We start from the raw sequence: 18,777 nt of genomic DNA, 5'->3' as shown, positions 1-18,777 counted from the left end.
AGGCCGCGAGTCGGCCTGAGGGGCCTACAAGGGGGGGCATAGTTACTACCGTATCCGATTTGAGAGTACGAGCTAAGCGGTAGTAAGACCTTTGGGAGGGCGCGAGTCCTTCTAAGAAACCAGACCATCTGGCATCTCGGACTTCGGCGATGCGAGACTTTACGTCGCGTTGTAGGGCACGCATTCGAATACGATTTTCCGCGGTAGGATACCTGTCGTAGGCGCGTATCGAGGCGTTCTTAGCTCTAAGGAGTTCCCTAATATCGTCGGACAATTTGAAGCGGTGAAGGAAGTCCTCCGCTACAACTTGTTTCGATGACCTATCTAATGTCGAGGTGATGTGTGATGTTAAGATGTCTATGGCTTCAGCGGTATCCTGAGGAGACGGGGTAGAGTCCGGGTTAAACGGGAGCGATGGTGGATCAGATTCAGCCAGGCTGATGCCCAGCGTGTGCCAATCCACCACAGTCCTCGTGACGGGAACGGAATCGGGAGCGCGACCGAGCTTCATGACGACGGGACGGTGGTCTGAATCTAACTCTGAAACTACTTCGATCGAGTGTAAGCGCAGAGTTACGTTTTTTAATAACGCTATGTCGAGTATATCCGGGCGATGCGCGATATTTAGCGGGTAGTGAGTCGGGGTTAACGGAGCGACGATATCGAAAGCGAGATCATCGACTAACGCGTCAAGCCGCCTGCCATTCGGAGTTGTGGTGTGTGAGTTCCACCTGATGTGTTTACAATTTAGGTCGCCCGCCAGAATGACAGAGCTCCCCATACCGAGCAGCGCCTCAATATCACTGCTTAGAACGATCTTATCCGGTGGAAGATAAACGGACGCGATAACGATCGGCGCGTGTCCCGTCAGTGAGATTCGGCACACTGATGCTTCGATATTAGCGAGCGCGGGAGGATCGAGCGGGACGCAATGCAGGGCTCTTCTATAGTAAATAACGGTACCACCACCACGGGCAGAGAGCCTGTCGTTCCTGACCATGTTATAGTTCGCGATTTTAGGGTCACGGCGCGCGGGCTTAAGTAGGGTCTCCTGCACTAAGAAAAAGTCAATTTGATGGTCACGCAAAAAATCACAAACCTGATCACGTTGATTTGCGAGACCGTAAGCGTTAAAAAATCCTATTGTTACGGATAAGGGTTTTATTCTACTAATGTACGCCATTGATTACCGGCGGAGTGAGGGGAGGACGTACGTATTTAACGACGCGTATACGTCAGCGTATTCTTGCACAACGGCGATGAAATGTTGTGCAGTGGAAGCGGCGCGAATGGCGTCACCCAAAGCGTTAACACGCTCAAAGTTGATCGACTGGAAAAAGTCGATCGCTAGAGCGAGATTTTCGGACGCGGTCGGAGGGCAGGTCGCGGGGGAGGGACGTATCGCGGGGGTGGGACGAGTCGCGGGGGAGAGAGTTGTAGCCGTGTTCGTGTACGGCAACGGTTTAGCCCAAGCCGAGACGCTGGGCACCGACGCCGGCACGAAAGCAGGCTTAGCCTTCGGCACAGAGGGTGCCGTGGCTTTGATGTCTGGGCCGGAAGCTCGGAGGCGGTTTTGACGGGCGACGCGGCGATTTATTTTTGGAGCTCGGGGGCATCCACGGTAGTTCGCGGGGTGACCTTGTGTTCGGCACAGGACACAGCTAGGCGGTTCCGTCGCGGTTTTTTGGTCGCGAGCGCAGAGGGCCGTGGCGTGATCGCCCAAACACTTAACACATCGGGGGCGCGCGTGACAGTTACGGGAAGAGTGCCCGTACAGTTGGCAGTTATGGCACTGACTAGGAGTGCCTTTTTTATGGGGGACTTCGACGGCAATACCGGAGAGCCTACAGACAGTCCGAATGTTAAAAATTTGCTTACCCTCGGGGGTAGGCTGGAGGGCGACTAAAACCATATTGTATGGCTCCCTACCGCGGCCGGTGTGCATGCGGTGCACGGAATTTACTGGTAGGCCTTGTTCTATCAGATCTGCCTTGACGAGATCGGCATCTAGCTCCTTCGGGATTCCACGTATGACAACGCGGAGTTCGCGCTCCTCCTGGAGCGTATAAGTGTGGAAACTTATACGCTCCTTTCGGAGGTAACTTGAGAGGGCCCTATGGTCGTCGGGTGTCGTTACTTTTATTTGAATCCCGTTGGCGAGATTACGGGCGCTGGCAAAATTAATATTTTTGGCCTTAAGGGCCAGGGAAACTCGGTCCCAAGCTGCCTTCTCTTGAAGGATAACCGGGGGAGGGGTCTGAGTTTTAGATTGCGCCACCGGTCGCGGCGACGGAGTGGCACGGGCTGGAGGCGCAACGGGAGTCTGAGGGCGGGGGCGCGACGCGTTCGCGGCTTTGCTAATTTTAGCGGCCGCGAGAGCTCGAGACTCCGCGGCACGCTTCTTACCCTTTTGTACCAGGGTGAATCCATCCGTCGATGAGGCGGGGGCGAGGTCGACCTCCATCTCCGAGTCAGAGTCGGAGGACGAGGAGGCGGGCGCAGGTGACCTACAAGCAGGAGTTTTGGAGGGCGCGACGGAGGCCGCGGATGATCGCGCTGCTGGAACGGTGGCCACGGCGGACGACGCAGTAGTTTTACTCGCAAGTATAGGCGACGCGGGAACGGCAGGCACGACGGAGGCTGCGGTGCTCGATGTAGACGCTTTGCACGCAGGTACAGGCGACGCAGGAGCAGCGAGCACGGCGGAGTCTTCGAGAGAGCTCGCAGTGTGATTGGCCTTGAAAGCCAGAAACTCTGAGGCGAGCTGTGGGTGACGAAGTCGGAGGAATTCCACGAATACAGCGTCCATGATCGCTGAGTACCCAGGTGGGGCGGCCCCGGGTCTTGAAAACACTCGCCTTGCGGCGAGGCCCCAACTTCTCGGACCTGAGCGGTTCTATTGAACACAGGTGGCAATGCGGCGCGATTACTACAGGACAAAGAAAAAGCACAACAAAACAGAAATTACAAAAAGAAGCAAAACAAATAAATACTTGCAGGAAAACACTTTGTCGGCAAATGTTCCACGAACACAAAAATAACTAAAACAAAACAAATAAAAGCTTCCAGGAAACACACTTGGTCGGCAGATGTATCACGAACACAGGCCGCGCGAACAATGGCCGGGCTAACAAAAGCCGGGCGAACAAAGACCGGGCGATCGAGTGGACGATGAGCACGTCCGCACGTGACGGGTGCCTCTATCGGAATGTGGACTAGACGTGCGTGTCATTGTAGGATCTAGCGAATCTTAAGTCCAACCCTTCCCCTTCATCAACGTTCGCAGTGGGAGTGGGCAGTAGCATTGAAGCACATACTAAATCCATTAACGTACTCTGAGTAGTCATTCCGATAGAGGCACCCGTCACGTGCGGACGTGCTCATCGACCACTCGATCGCCCGGCCTTTGTTCGCGCGGCCTGTGTTCGTGGTACATCTGCCGACCAAGTGTTTTTCCTGAAAGTTTTTATTTGTTTTGTTTCTTTTTGTTATTTCTGTGTTCGTGGTACATCTGCCGACAGGCTGTTTTTCCTGGAAGTTTTTGTTTTGTTTCTTTTTGTTATTTCTATTTTGTTGTGTTTTTTTTTCTTTGTCCTGTAGTAATCACACCGCATCGCCACCTGTGTTCAATAGAACCGCTCAGGTCCGAGGAGCTGGGGCCTCGCCGCGAGGCGAGTGTTTTCAAGACCCGGGGCCGCCCCACCTGGGCACTCAGCGATCATGGACGCTGTATTCGCGGAATTCCTCCGACTTCGCCACCCACAGCTCGCCTCAGAGTTTCTGGCCTTCAAGGCCAATCACACTGCGAGCCCTCTCGAGGACTCCGCCGTGCTCGCTGCTCCTGCGTCGCCTGTACCTGCGTGCAAAGCTTCTGCGTCGAGCATCGCAACCTCCGTCGTGCCTGCCGCTCTCGTGTCGCCTATACTGGCGAGTAAAACTGCTGCGTCGTCCGCCGTGGCCACCGTTTCAGCTGAGCGATCATCCGCGGCCTCCGTCGCGCCCTCTAAAACACCTACACTTGCTCGTAGGTCGCCTGCGCCCGCCTCCTCGTGCTCCGACTCTGACTCGGACATGGAGGTCGACCTCGCCCCCGCCTCATCCACGGATGGATTCATCCTGGTACAAAAGGGTAAGAAGCGTGCCGCGGAGTCCCGAGCTCCCGCGGCCGCTAAAATTAGCAAAGCCGCGAACGCGTCGCACCCCCGACCTCAGACTCCCGTTGCGCCCCTAGCCCGTGCCACTCCGTCGCCGCGTCCGGTGGCAAAAATAAAACCCAGACCCCTCCCCCGGTTATCCTTCAAGAGAAGGCAGCTTGGGATCGAGTTTGCCTGGCCCTTAAGGCCAAAAATATCAATTTCACGAATGCCCGTAACCTCGCGAACGGCATTCAAATTAAGGTTCAAACACCTGACGACCATAGGGCCCTCTCTTCTTACCTCCGTAAGGAGCGTATAAGGCGGAATCCCTAAAGAGTTAGGTGTAGAGCTCGTCAAGGCCGATCTGTTAGAACAGGGCTTACCAGTGAATTCTGTGCACCGTATGCACACCGGTCGCGGTAGGGAGCCATATAATATGGTTCTAGTCGCCCTTCAGCCTACCCCCGAGGGTAAGAAAATCTTCAACACACAGACCGTCTGTAGGCTCTCCGGTATCGCCGTCGAAGCCCCCCATAAAAAAGGCACTCCTAGCCAGTGCCATAACTGTCAACTGTACGGGCACTCTTCCCGTAACTGTCACGCGCGCCCCCGATGTGTTAAATGTTTGGGCGATCACGCCACGGCCCTCTGCGCTCGCGACCAAAAAACCGCGACGGAACCGCCTAGCTGCGTCCTGTGCCGAACACAGGGTCACCCCGCAAATTACCGCGGATGCCCCCGAGCCCCGAAAATAAATGGCCGCGTCGCCCGCCAAAACCGCCTCCGAGCTTCCCACCCAAACATCAAAGCCTCGGCACCCTCTGTGTCGCAGGCTAAGCCAGCGTTCGTTCCGGCGCCGGTGCCAGTGTCTCGGCCTGGGCGAAACCGCTTCCGTACACGAACACGGCTACAACTCCCTCCTCCGCGATTCGTCCCGCCCCGGCGACTCGTCCCTCTCCCGCAACTTGCCCTCCGACCGCGGCCGACAATCTCGCTTTAGCGATCGACTTCTTTCAGTCGATCAACTTTGAGCGCGTTAACGCTTTGGGCGACGCCATTCGCGCTGCCTCCACTGCACAACACTTTATCGCCGTTGTGCAGGAATACGCCGACGTATACGCGTCGTTAAATACGTACGTCCTCCCCTCACTCCGCCGGTAATCAATGGCGTATATAAGTAGAATAAAGCCCCTATCCGTAACGATAGGATTTTTTAACGCTTACGGTCTCGCAAATCAACGTGATCAGGTTTGTGATTTTTTGCGTGACCATCAAATTGACATCTTTATGGTGCAGGAGAGCTTGCTTAAGCCCGCGCGCCGTGACCCTAAAATCGCAAACTATAACATGATTAGGAACGACAGGCTCTCTGCTCGTGGTGGTGGTACCGTCATTTACTATAGAAGAGCCCTGCATTGCGTCCCGCTTGATCCTCCCGCGCTCGCTAATATCGAAGCATCAGTGTGCCGAATCTCACTGACGGGACACGCGCCGATCGTTATCGCGTCCGTTTATCTTCCACCGGATAAGATCGTTCTAAGCAGTGATATCGAGGCGCTGCTCGGCATGGGAAGCTCTGTCATTCTGGCGGGCGACCTAAATTGTAAACACATCAGGTGGAACTCACACACCACAACTCCGAATGGCAAGCGGCTTGACGCGTTAGTCGATGATCTCGCCTTCGATATCGTCGCTCCGCTAACCCCGACTCACTACCCGCTAAATATCGCGCATCGCCCGGATATACTCGACATAGCGTTATTAAAAAACGTAACACTGCGCTTACACTCGATCGAAGTAGTTTCAGAGTTAGATTCAGATCACCGTCCCGTCGTTATGAAGCTCGGTCGCGCTCCCGATTCCGTTCCCGTCACGAGGACTGTGGTGGATTGGCACACGCTGGGCATCAGCCTGGCTGAATCTGATCCACCATCGCTCCCGCTTAGCCCGGACTCTACACCGTCTCCTCAGGATACCGCCGAAGCCATAGACATCTTAACGTTACACATCACCTCGACATTAGATAGGTCATCGAAACAAGTTGTAGCGGAGGACTTCCTTTACCGCTTCAAATTGCCCGACAATATTAGGGAACTCCTTAGAGCTAAAAACGCCTCGATACGCGCCTACGATAGGTATCCTATCGTGGATAACCGTATTCGAATGCGTGCCCTACAACGCGACGTAAAGTCTCGCATCGCCGAAGTCCGAGATGCCAGATGGTCTGATTTCTTAGAAGGACTCGCGCCCTCCCAAATGTCTTACTACCGCTTAGCTTGTACTCTCAAATCGGATACGGTAGTAACTATGCCCCCCCTCGTAGGCCCCTCAGGCCGATTCGCGGCGTTCGATGATGACGAAAAAGCAGAGCTTCTGGCCGATACAGGCAGAGCCTCCTTGCCACCCTCGGATGCGTTACCACCCGTCACCCCGATGGAAGTTAAAGATTTGATTAAAGACCTACGTCCTCGCAAGGCTCCCGGTTCCGACGGTATATCTAACCGCGTTATTAAACTTCTACCCGTCCAACTCATCGTGATGTTGGCATCTATTTTCAATGCCGCTATGGCAAACTGTATCTTTCCCGCGGTGTGGAAAGAAGCGGACGTTATCGGCATACCGGCATAAACCCGGTAAACCAAAAAATCATCCGACAAGCTACTGCCCGATTAGCCTCCTAATGTCTCTAGGCAAACTGTATGAGCGTCTGCTCTACAAACGCCTCAGAGACTTCGTCTCATCCAAGGGCATTCTCATCGATGAACAATTCGGATTCCGTACAAATCACTCATGCGTTCAACAGGTGCACCGCCTCACGGAGCACATTCTTGTGGGGCTTAATCGACCAAAACCGTTATACACGGGAGCTCTCTTCTTCGACGTCGCAAAAGCGTTCGACAAAGTCTGGCACAACGGTTTGATTTTCAAACCATTCAACATGGGCGTGCCGGATAGTCTCGTGCTCATCATACGGGACTTCTTGTCGAACCGCTCTTTTCGATATAGAGTCGAGGGAACCCGCTCCTCCCCGCGATCTCTCACAGCTGGAGTCCCGCAAGGCTCTGTCCTCTCACCCCTCCTATTTAGCTTATTCGTCAACGATATTCCCCGGTCGCCGCCGACCCAGTTAGCTTTATTCGCCGACGACACGACTGTTTACTATTCCAGTAGAAACAAGTCCCTAATCGCGAAGAAGCTTCAGAGCGCAGCCCTAGCCCTAGGACAGTGGTTCCGAAAATGGGGCATAGACATCAACCCAGCGAAAAGTACTGCGGTGATATTTCAGAGGGGAAGCTCCACACGGATTTCCTCCCGGATTAGGAGGAGGAATCTCACGCCCCCGATTACTCTCTTTAGACAACCCATACCGTGGGCCAGGAAGGTCAAGTACCTGGGCGTTACCCTGGATGCATCGATGACATTCCGCCCGCATATAAAATCAGTCCGTGACCGTGCCGCGTTTATTCTCGGTAGACTCTACCCCATGATCTGTAAGCGGAGTAAAATGTCCCTTCGGAACAAGGTGACACTTTACAAAACTTGCATAAGGCCCGTCATGACTTACGCGAGTGTGGTGTTCGCTCACGCGGCCCGCACACACATAGACACCCTCCAATCTCTACAATCCCGCTTTTGCAGGTTAGCCTCGAATCTATCCAGAAATACATGAAGTCAGCGTCGGAACGGTACTTCGATAAGGCATGATAATCGTCATGATAATCGCCTTATCGTTGCCGCCGCTGACTACTCCCCGAATCCTGATCACGCAGGAGCCAGTCACCGTCGACGCCCTAGACACGTCCTTACGGATCCATCAGATCCAATAACCTTTGCATTAGACGCCTTTAGCTCTAACACTAGGAGCAGGCTTAGGGACCCCGGTAACCATACTCGTCGAACTCGACGAAGAGTTCGCCGTGCAACCTGACCCATGAATTAGCTCGCTGAGTTTCTCGCCGGATCTTCTCAGCGGGTCGCGATTCCGATCCGGTAGTAGATTAATTCGCGAAGCAGCTGCTCTTGAGCTGTTAGGTCTCCTTCGGAGGCGCTCGGGTAGCTGTTAGCAAATCCCACCCCTCCTGGCTGAGCCTTTGCTCGCCCACCTGTCCTGGTGAAACTGGAAAGGCCTCCGGGCCACCAGTAATCCTCCAATCACAAAAAAAAAAAAAACTGAGTAGTATAAATCAGGTGCTTAATTAATTTATTTTAAAAATAAAACCAATCAAATTTGCGAGAGCTCTCGTTTATTGAATCAGTAATAATGCTCAAGTAGTTAGTACACATAGCACTTCGTAGTGGATTAAGTTCTGTTTTATTTAAAAATCAACAGTCTAAAGTTTCATTGTTACGGTTTTTACAAAAGTTTGTCTTGTCTGCTCTGCGTATAACGAAGATCTTCAATCACGAATCTGAAAATGTTGAAACATTATTAATCGCCATGGCGTATCTTTGACATGTAGCGGGGGGAAGTCAGAGGCCGCCCTCCTGACTCGACTTGTACATGTCGTGACTGGGTAGGGTCACGCCTCCTCCCGATCCACTAACGGTGCTTTTAGGTACCTCAAGCACTGGTCATCGTTTTCGTCGAACCCGTCGCTCGCGACGAAGGGCTCGGCGAGTAAATTAACCCACAGACACAGTCCACTAAGTTTCTCGCCGGATCTTCTCAGTGGATCGCGTTTCCGATCCGGTGGTAGATGCTGCGAAGCATGGTTCTTGCTAGGGTTTGTGTTAGCAACGTCATCAGGTTTGAGCCCCATGAGCTCACCTACTAGTTAAGGTTCCGCTGATATAGCCTCTCAAGGCTATCAGCTTAGGTAGGAAAAAAAACCGGCAACGAGGTTCGGTGCGCAACATTCCGTAATTCAGCTAGGTAAGGACTCACTGGTAGAAGAGCAGGGGCAGCGGCGCGGTGCTGAGGTGCCACACGGCGTGCGCGTCCCACGCGCGGCGGACCGGCGGGAAGTCCAGCAGCTCCAGCGGCAGCAGGACCGCGGAGCACGTCACGAACCACAGCATGCGCGACGAGTGGCGGGAACCTCTCGCGCTCAGGTACCCCGCGTACACCAGCCAGATAAACGAACCCACCACGCCTGTACCGGTTACATAAATACAAATACAAAAATACAATAATTAATAATAGTTGAAAAAAAAAACTAAAAAACACACTTCATATAAAATTCAACTAAAAAATAGAAAATAAATTTTAATAAATTTAAATTGAAAATAGTGTAAAATATATTTTATTTTTAAATTAAACTAAATTTTTTTAAACTTTAAAATTAAAATTTAACTAAAAAAAATCTATAAAAACGCATTTTTAAAACTATTAAGTACTTTAACATCAATTCCTGCCTTATCGACTATAAATTGGCAAAATAATAAAAATAATATAAATTGGCAAAAAACTTATTTTGCAAATTGAATAATGGAATATCCTTATCAAATTGGTGTATTATCATCGGTCCTCGATATATCTACAAAGTTTGAATGAATTCTGGCCGTTTAAAGTGGGTCAAAATCGCGTCTAAAGGAGTCAGTTACAAACATACATACAACAATGATTGGAGTCTCCTTTTAAGTGTGCAAACCTGTACTAGGAGACTCCGCTCTTCCATAAAAGCACTTTATAGGTATACCACAATACTACCAATTATACGTAACAAATGAATATGTGTGTGCGTGTGCGTGTGCGTGTGCGTGTGCGTGTGCGTGTGCGTGTGCGTGTGCGTGTGCGTGTGCGTGTGCGTGTGCGTGTGCGTGTGCGTGTGCGTGTGCGTGTGCGTGTGCGTGTGCGTGTGCGTGTGTGTGTGTGTGTGTGTGTGTGTGTGTGTGTGTGTGTGTGTGTGTGTGTGTGTGTGTGTATTATATAGTATGTTAATATATTATATAGTATAGCCTCTGTTTCGTCACAGTTTTTAAAACTGAGCCATTTAGAGATGCTTATTTTACACTTAGTGTATAATTTATCACATATAGTAAGTTCTTTGTTTATTTTATTATACAGAAATGAAGACCTTACGTAAAATTGTCTTTGTGCAAAACTAGTCTTGATCATAGGCACAACAGTAATCGTATGGTTGAGTCTACTACTGTTTCTTACCGGGTTATATTTTATAGTTTTGTTTTTTAATACACAGTTTAGGATGTACAATTGTCTTACAGTGAGTAGATTGCATTCTTTATATAAAAATACACATGGGTTACAGATCATCAGAACTGATGGCGGCACCCGGACGCGATCACAGTACACCCTCCCGCCAGTACAACTAGATGATTTTTTTATAGCTTAGATAGGTGGACGAGCTCACAGCTCACCTGGTGTTAAGTGGTTACTGGAACCCATAGAAATCTACAAAGTAAATGCGCCACCCACCTTGAGATATAAGTTCTAAGTTCTCAGTATAGTTACAACGGCTGCCCCACCCTTCAAACCGAAACGCATTACTGCTTCACGACAGAAATAGGCGGGGTGATGGTACCTACCTGTGCGGACTCACAAGACCTACCACCAGTATTACCGAAGAATTACCAGAATTACCAGAATCTTTTGGAACCTCTGGGTCTGGGGAGGAACTTCGGTTCCCTCTTAATTTTGTACCGTATGTTCCATGGGGAGTGCTCTGAGAAGTTGTTCGAGATGATACCGGCATCTCGTTTTTACCATCGCACCGCCCGCCACCGGAGTAGAGTTCATCCATACTACCTGGAGCCACTGCGGTCATCCACAGTGCGTTTCCAGAGGTCTTTTTTGCCACGTACCATCCGGTTATGGAATGAGCTCCCCTCCACGGTGTTTCCCAAGCGCTATGACATGTCCTTCTTAAAACGAGGCTTGTGGAGAGTATTATGCGGTAGGCAGCGGCTTGGCTCTGCCCCTGGCATTGCTGAAGTCCATGGCGACGGTAACCACCATCAGGTGGGCCGTATGCTAGTCTGCCTACAAGGGCAATAAAAAAAAATATTGAAGAATTACCAAAGATAACGTTGACGGTCATGTTGTAGTCGTAGTCGACCACCCCGGTGGCCAGCAGCCGCACGTGCGTCGCGAAGTACAGCAACGAGCCCGTCAGCAGCGTCGCTACGATCTTCTTCTGACTATGCAATATTCTACAAAGACAAATATTGTTGCCAATTGTGCCGGCTGCAGTTAGCTTATCATGCATGTCTAGTAGTTGCAATGTATCGAGCCATCATGAAGTAAGACAGTCGCACATTACTCCTCAACCAATACAGTCGCATTATATCTATACTAATAATATATAAATCTACAGTGGTTTTTAAGGATGTTCCGTTATAACTACTAAACCGTGCATCCGATTGACTTGAAACTTGGTATGCATGTAGAAAATACATGTACTTACTTAATGGATAGGCTAATATTTGTATGAGTGTTGGACTCCCTACACCAGTTGCGGGGGCGTTAATTATGAGAATCTTTGTGGGGGTGAGAAATAATAATGTTAATTTTAAATGCCCAGCGAAGCGGACGGGTACAGCTAATATTGTATAAGAACCTCGTAAATCAGTGTTCGGCAAGTGTACCGAATCGAATAATAAATAAATAGCGTATATGTTAACTTTTATTAAATGAACTTACTCTGACATGCAAGATAATAATTACCAAAAGCAAAAATACGCTAAACAAATGTTACGATTTCATGGGAAATTAATCTCAGGACTCACTTGGCGTTTAGGGTTCATTAGAATTCATAAGCGCGAATAGCAACGCTGTCGAGAGAGAGAGGGAGAAAAGACTAAGATGATGACAGGGTCTTCGAATACAGTGAAGTAAAAGGTTCAGGAAGTATGGGATGAGAGAGATAGAGCTCTTTTCCTTTTATTTTGTATTCAGATCGCTTTGATTATAACTACCTCACAACAGCAGCAACGTACAGCCCCATGACCATGGACAGGGCGCACGTGTAGTCCATGAACTCTGTGAACGGAGTATCCCTAGTGTGGAACACCATAGACCATACCCACGCGTTCATGCACACCTGTTAAGACATATTTTATGAAGATAGACTAGTCGACATCTTATCGGGCGATATTTTGTTCTAGATTCTGTAAGCAGAAGGAAATTTACAAAAAACAAAAAGTCTTTTTTTATGATTGATGGTTTACTGGTGGCCCAGAGGCCTTTCCAGTTTCACAAGGACAGGTGGGCGAGCAAGGGCTCAGTCAGAAAGGGCGAGATTTGCTAACGGCTACCCGAGCGCCTCCAAGGGAGACCTAACAACCCAAGAGTAGCTGCTTCGCGAATGAATCTACTACCGGATTGGAAAAAAGATCATCTTCTAACACACGCTTTTGAGAGAAATGAAGCTTGCTCAACTGATATCAACGAACATCAATTGCCCTGTAAAGCCCCTTTTACTCTTGAACTATACGTATGTTGAGACCAATACTTAAAAAAAAAGCATTTTCTTAGAAATAGATGTTTTGCTTGTCTGCCTATGAAAACTTTTTCACTGTAATCTATACTAATATATAAATCTACAGTGGTTTTTACGGATGTTCCGTTATAACTACTGAACCATGCATACGATTGACTTGAAACTTGGTATCCATGTAGAAAATACTTAATGGATAGGCTAATATTTATATGAGTGTTGGACTCCCTAATAATAATGACAATAAATAATAATGTTAATTTAAATGCCCAGCGAAGCGGGCGAGTACGGCTAGTCTTTATATATAAACGTGTCTTCAAAAGACTTTATACTTACAAGAGCAAATAAATGCCACAGTAACACTATAGGTCTCGATTTGATTGAAAACTCCTTCCTTAATTTGGAATACATGTATGCGTTTGCTAACAAATTGAGTAGAGATGCAAATACCGATGCGGGCTCTTGCATACCCATAATCCGTTTGAATGGCCACTGAAAATAACTGACTTTTTACCCCACTACTGTGAAGCCAAAGCAGAGGTATAATTTTATCAGTATGTTATTTATTTAAGAAGGTTTGACTGGATGGATTGAAGATGGCTGACTGCATGGATTAACTGGTCATCATCCTTCTAAGAAATATATATGTGGAATTAATGTCAATGTAAATTCTACTGTGTCCCTGAGCTACACTTGCATTGGCACAGAAAAGCAAGTTCACCTTTTTTTTATTGCTTACAACAGGGGAAAGAGCTCACAGCCCATCTGCTGTTAAGTGGAAACTGGAGCTCATAGACACCTACAACGTAAATGCCCCCAACCACGTTGCGACATGAATTCTAAGGTCTCTGTTTTTACAGTACAAAGGCTGCCCCACCCTTCAAACTGACATTACTCATTCACGGCAAAAATAGGTAGGGTGGTGGAGCTATCCATGCAAGCTCATAAGACATCCCACCACTATTCACACTAATCACTGGTGGTAGGACCTCTTGTGAGTCAGCACGGGTAGGTACCACCACCCCGCCTATTTGTACCGTGAAGCAGTAATGGATTTTCAGTTTGAAGGGTGGGGTAGCCGTTGTAACTATACTGATACCTTAAAACTTATATCTCAAGTTGGGTGGCACATTTACGTTGTAGATGTCTATGGGCTCCAGTCACCACTTAACACCAGGTGGGCTGTGAGCTGGTCCACCCATCAAAGCAATAAAAAAAATGCATACTATTTTACTGAGAAAGTATTAAATAACAAAACCTGTAATATAAAATTTAACTGCATGGACTACATTCCTTTTACATGACCAACAAAAGTGTACTAAACAAAAAATAATTGCTTCCACTTAATTATATTTGAATGGATTACAAGCTAATAAATATTAACTGACCTTGCCATGAAACTTGACTACTTGCCGACCAGCATTCTCTAATTTCTTTACAGCAGACCACATGCAATGATACTTGCACTCGTCTATGCATCGCCAACTGAAGAGCCTACACCAGAAATCCTGTTGTATTGTTGTATTCTGACTGAACAAAAGGCCATCTAAAAGAATCATGCATAGATGTATATTGACATTTTGAAGATGTTCATTATTTAGCTTTGAACATATATCTAATACATATTTTGTACTTCATAAACATAATTGAGGATAATTGATAACTAGGAGCAATATATAGATTAAGTAAGCTATGGGAGCAATGAAACCTGAAATTTTGTGGTTTTTAGGTGTTGCTGGTATAAATCACGAATTTTCGCAATTAGTCATCATTTTCTTTAAGCATTTTATTTTATTTTATTAGGATGACAAACAGTGAACTTAAACTATATAAACTCTAAACTTACAACTAAACACCATTTAAATGTCTCCGCATTTAAATAACTACAAACGATTGGGGCGTTGCATCGCCTAGAATTAAATAATTAAAGTAAAACAAAAACAAAACAGTTTGAGAAAAAAAAACAGAAAAACGTAGTAAATAGAAAATAATTAATTAAATATTTGCATTCAACCATCGACTGACTAATGTTCTCCTAATACTCTTAGTAGAAGTGTAATGCATGATATACATTGAAAAAGTTCAATATGCAAACTAGCCCATAGACATGAGCCATTGAGTTTCTCTTCAGATCTCCTCAGCAGGATGCAAATACAATCAGCAAAGCACTGCTCTTTTTACTGCTAGTATTTGCAGGTTCTCTCAGCTTGTGCCCCGTAAGTTTACCTACCCAATTTATATTTGTCTTTTTTTTTATTGCCCTTGTAGGCAGATGAGCATACGGCCCACCTGAAGGTGAGTGGTTACCGGCACCAGACTTCAGGGGCAGAGCCAGGACACTGCCTACCGTAATTAGGCTACCAACAATTGATGAATGTAATGAATCTATTATTTATGTAGTTTTAAGCAATAATTTGCAAGAAAATGCAGAAGATCGGGAAAAGTGGAGAGATCTCGATTTGGAAGATAGATTGGGTTACTAAACCAGAAGTGTAGGTAAATAAGTATGCTTGGATTTCACAAGATCGCAGGAATGAAGACTACAAAATAAAATATTACAGTATAAGCAGAATGATAATGATTCTATCTGTTCGCAAAGTATTACCAGTCAGTGGTAATACCTGGACATGCCTGTGCATTCATTGCTGGACACAGGCCTCTCCCAAGGTTCACCAAAATGACCGGTCCTGCCCTGCCTACATCCAGCAGACAGTAATTCACGTGCATTCATCCTGCAGAATGTTCATCAAAAGGCTACATGAAACCCTGCATAGCAATTTTTTTCTTTGTCTGATAACAATATTGTCAAGAGTGCTTCTGGTTCAAGCACTTACTTTCATCACAATTCCTCGATATGCATCGTTTGAGACAATCTTTATATATGTACAAGCGATCGCCTTCGCTCGCCGATAACAGACTCAATTTGCAACTTAAAATTAATACTGTAACTAAAGTTATTTTTAATAATGGGATCCCCATTATTAGAATCAATTCTTCAGACTAATATTCTCAAAGACTAATTTCGAAAAAAATTGGCTTAATATCATAATTCAGTTTAGTAACTATGTAATATAATAAGTGTATAATCTATGACTATGTAGGTACCGGTAAAATGGGGCGATTAGGGATTGACAGGCGAATCGGGAAAAAACCGGGAAAATCTTTCGACGCTCAATATAAGTTTTATATTCGTTGCAAAATCTTCCATTTTTTGTAGTTTAATAGTAGAATGTTGAAAGTTCCCAAAACAACTCTGAATATGCATGATAATAGCTGCTAACTTATAAAAAATCGCGTTTCAAATTAACTTCCTGTGGTGGTCATTATTTTAGTGCTAGAAACTTTGCTCTCTTTTATTTATTTGATAATAATAGAAGACGACTATGATTTATAAACGTTATTTAATGTTTGAACCATCATATATATTAAAGGTAAGTCTCAGTTGTTATTGGTTTTAATGTATTTGATTAAATAAAAATACATGTAAAAATCTGTTGTTTTTGGGGATATTGGGGACGTCTTAGGTACAAATAACAACGAAAAAGGGGTCAATTGGGATGAAAATACGTGAAATGGAAACGACCTAAGTATAAATAGGTACAGGTTTGTAGGGTTGTCTATGTAGTTATAACAATATTTTTTAAATTTGTTGGTAAAAATCTGGTTTATTCGAAGCGAAATTGGGAATAAGTCTTTATTTGAAATAGATAAGCAATTTAATATAAGTAAGTCGATTTTGCAGAGACATGTAACAAGATCAATAAAATCTCAAGGTGGACAAAAATGTCTAAGTAATACATAATAAAATATTTAATATTTGTTCAGAGTGGGGGTATTCATCTGATTAATCCATGGAATAACCGACACACCTAATCTCTTAACCCAGATAGAAATATCAGCACTGTCGATTGCACCTGTAATTGAGGTGATGTCTGCCATGTACTTTTGTCAGTTTTTCAATTTTTTTTATTGATGATCACTTTGTTGTTGCAACTAAATAAATAAATAAATTTAAACTATATATAAAAATAAAAGTAGTGCCAACCCTAGGCAATTTCTCATTTCGTCCCAATTAACCGCAATTTTCGGGTAAATAGGGATTACACCTATTTTTGCATTTTTTGCTTAAACTGGAATGCTAGTTGCATAATTTTAAATTAGATAACAAAGATGCCCCCAAGACTCAATCATTTTGATCCTGATATAGCATTATATACATCAACAACTACCTTAAAATTGCTCATAAAGTTGGAATTTGTCCCTAATCGCCCCATTTTACGGTACGTTTTAACGATAATATCAGTGTAATGGTAATGTTTACGTAGGTATGGTATCAATGAACTTTTTTTAAAGGGATTATATGACCTGGTAACTAAGACTTTTAGGTCATGTCTTATTTTAATTTTAATGATAACTTTTTTATATGAAAAAAAAGTCCACTAAAAAGTCTCAGATAATGACCACCATTTTACTGAGATTGTATTTCATACCATATCATCTCATTTCATTTCATATTATCATTTTTTATAAAAATAAGAATATAAATTAAAATAACACTTGACCTAAAGGTCTTAGTTAGCAGGTCACAAAATCCCATAAAAAAAATAAGTTCATTGGTTATTTTGGAATTGGTTAGATGTTTTAAATTTTGAAAATACAAATAGTCTAGGTACTGATATTTAGCTTATAATCAATCGATGCTTTAGATTGGAAGTGAGAAAATGGTGCTCATATTTAGATCTCTGTTTTGTAAAGAATTAAAAAAAACACGCAATTATCTACGGTCCAAATTTATCGATTCTGTTAGACTTCATGTAAAAGGTGGAACTGGAGGCACCGGCCTTCCCAAATTGGGGGGTTTGGGAGGACAAGGAGGATGCGTTTACTGTGTTGGAACAGAAACTGCGAACCTACGTCGTATCATGAGTAAATTCAGAGGTAAAACAATCACCGCCGGTCATGGGGAAGATAGTCGTAAAACGAAAATTATTGGTACTCCGGGTGACGATATCAAACTCGAAGTGCCTCTGGGTGTGACCGTGTATAGAGAAGATGGCACAGTCCTGGGCTCTATCGATAAAGAGGACCAAACTGTAATTATTGCGAGAGGAGGGCCAGGAGGAACTCCACAAAACAACTTCCTAGGACATTTTGGTCAAACTCATCATATACGTTTAGACCTAAAATTAATTGCTGATATTGGTCTTGTTGGTTTTCCTAATGCTGGCAAAAGTTCCTTACTAAAAGCTATTTCAAGAGCCAAGCCCCGAATAGCTAATTATCCATTCACAACCATAAAACCAAACAAAGGTGTCATGGTATATGCAGATAAACGTCAGATATCTATTGCGGACTTGCCAGGACTGATTGAAGGTGCTCATGTGAACATTGGATTGGGTCACACATTTTTAAAACATGTAGAAAGAACCAAATTGTTACTCTTTATAGCTGATGTGAAAGGTTTTCAGTTAAGCCCTAAACATCCAAATCGTTCATGCTTAGAAACGGTTCTACTGTTAAACAAGGAGTTGGAATTATACAATAAGGAGTTTTTAAATAAACCAGCAATACTTGCTATTAATAAAATGGATCTCCCTGGCTCTGAAGAAACATTACACAGGATAAAAGAGTCTTACAATGATAAGGATAATATTTTAAACTCCATTCCTGAGGAGATAAGACCTGAGAGATTGATTGAATTTGATGATATTATTGGTATTTCAGCACTAGAAAGAGGAGAAAGTATAGAACAGCTGAAACAATTATTAAGAAGAAGGTTGGATCAATTTGCAGATGAGAATGACCCTGATATTGTAGAACCAAGCAAGTTACTTAGAAAACACACTAGTATGTTAAGAGAAAGAGGACCTAGAGTTACTTAGAATTGTTAATAAATACAGTTATACAATACAGATATGTTTATATGGATGTATAAAACTTTTATTTTGATGTGACATCATTGTACATGCTATGGTTGTAAGATGTACCCTCCAAGTTATAGTCCCGATTTTGCAGGATACCCGTCGGAGCACCATGGTGTCTGAGGAATGTAGGTCTTCACGACGATTTAAACCTAGAACCGATACATATCTGAAGACAGTGTCAGAAATAAAATGGTGCGGCACAGTAACCCTCTTATCGTGACTGCATTGTTACATAACTGACCTAGACATTAGAACATTAAACAGCTACAGTTGCTTACATGTCATTTCGGATGTTTTTGCACTCTCGGTGCTTTTGGGCAT

The 18,777-nt window shown here is 45.2% G+C and overlaps 2 protein-coding genes across 5 annotated transcripts; one reads left to right on the top strand and one right to left on the bottom strand.

Annotated features, from left to right (window-relative positions):
• Nucleotides 1-8,363: 8,363 nt before the first annotated feature.
• Nucleotides 8,364-15,630, bottom strand: PGAP3 (Per1-like protein PGAP3). 4 transcript variants are annotated; one of them, XM_089730702.1, is made up of 8 exons: nt 15,367-15,496; nt 15,164-15,264; nt 13,921-14,078; nt 12,869-13,024; nt 12,012-12,136; nt 11,113-11,246; nt 9,022-9,229; nt 8,364-8,545 (listed from the first exon to the last, which is right to left on the bottom strand). In XM_089730702.1, the coding sequence occupies exons 2-8, from the start codon at nt 15,261-15,263 to the stop codon at nt 8,491-8,493; spliced, it is 936 nt and encodes a 311-aa protein (XP_089586828.1). In that variant the 5' UTR covers nt 15,264; nt 15,367-15,496; the 3' UTR covers nt 8,364-8,490. The 4 variants fall into 4 exon arrangements, with proteins under 4 accessions (XP_089586828.1, XP_089586827.1, XP_089586825.1 ...); XM_089730701.1 differs by having other exon boundaries at nt 15,164-15,286; nt 15,367-15,493; XM_089730699.1 differs by lacking the exon at nt 15,164-15,264 and having other exon boundaries at nt 15,367-15,630.
• Nucleotides 15,631-17,135: 1,505 nt separating this feature from the next.
• LOC114245998 (GTP-binding protein 10 homolog) lies at nt 17,136-18,458 on the top strand. Its single transcript, XM_028178363.2, has one exon. It carries the CDS (start codon nt 17,254-17,256, stop codon nt 18,412-18,414), a length of 1,161 nt encoding a protein of 386 aa, XP_028034164.2. The 5' UTR covers nt 17,136-17,253; the 3' UTR covers nt 18,415-18,458.
• Nucleotides 18,459-18,777: the final 319 nt, after the last annotated feature.

This window comes from Bombyx mandarina, chromosome 10 (assembly GCF_030267445.1).
Source record: "Bombyx mandarina strain Sakado chromosome 10, ASM3026744v2".
Taxonomy (NCBI): Eukaryota; Metazoa; Arthropoda; class Insecta; order Lepidoptera; family Bombycidae; genus Bombyx; species Bombyx mandarina.
Note: the sequence above shows the minus strand (reverse complement) of the source record. Positions and strands in the feature narration are given on the sequence as shown.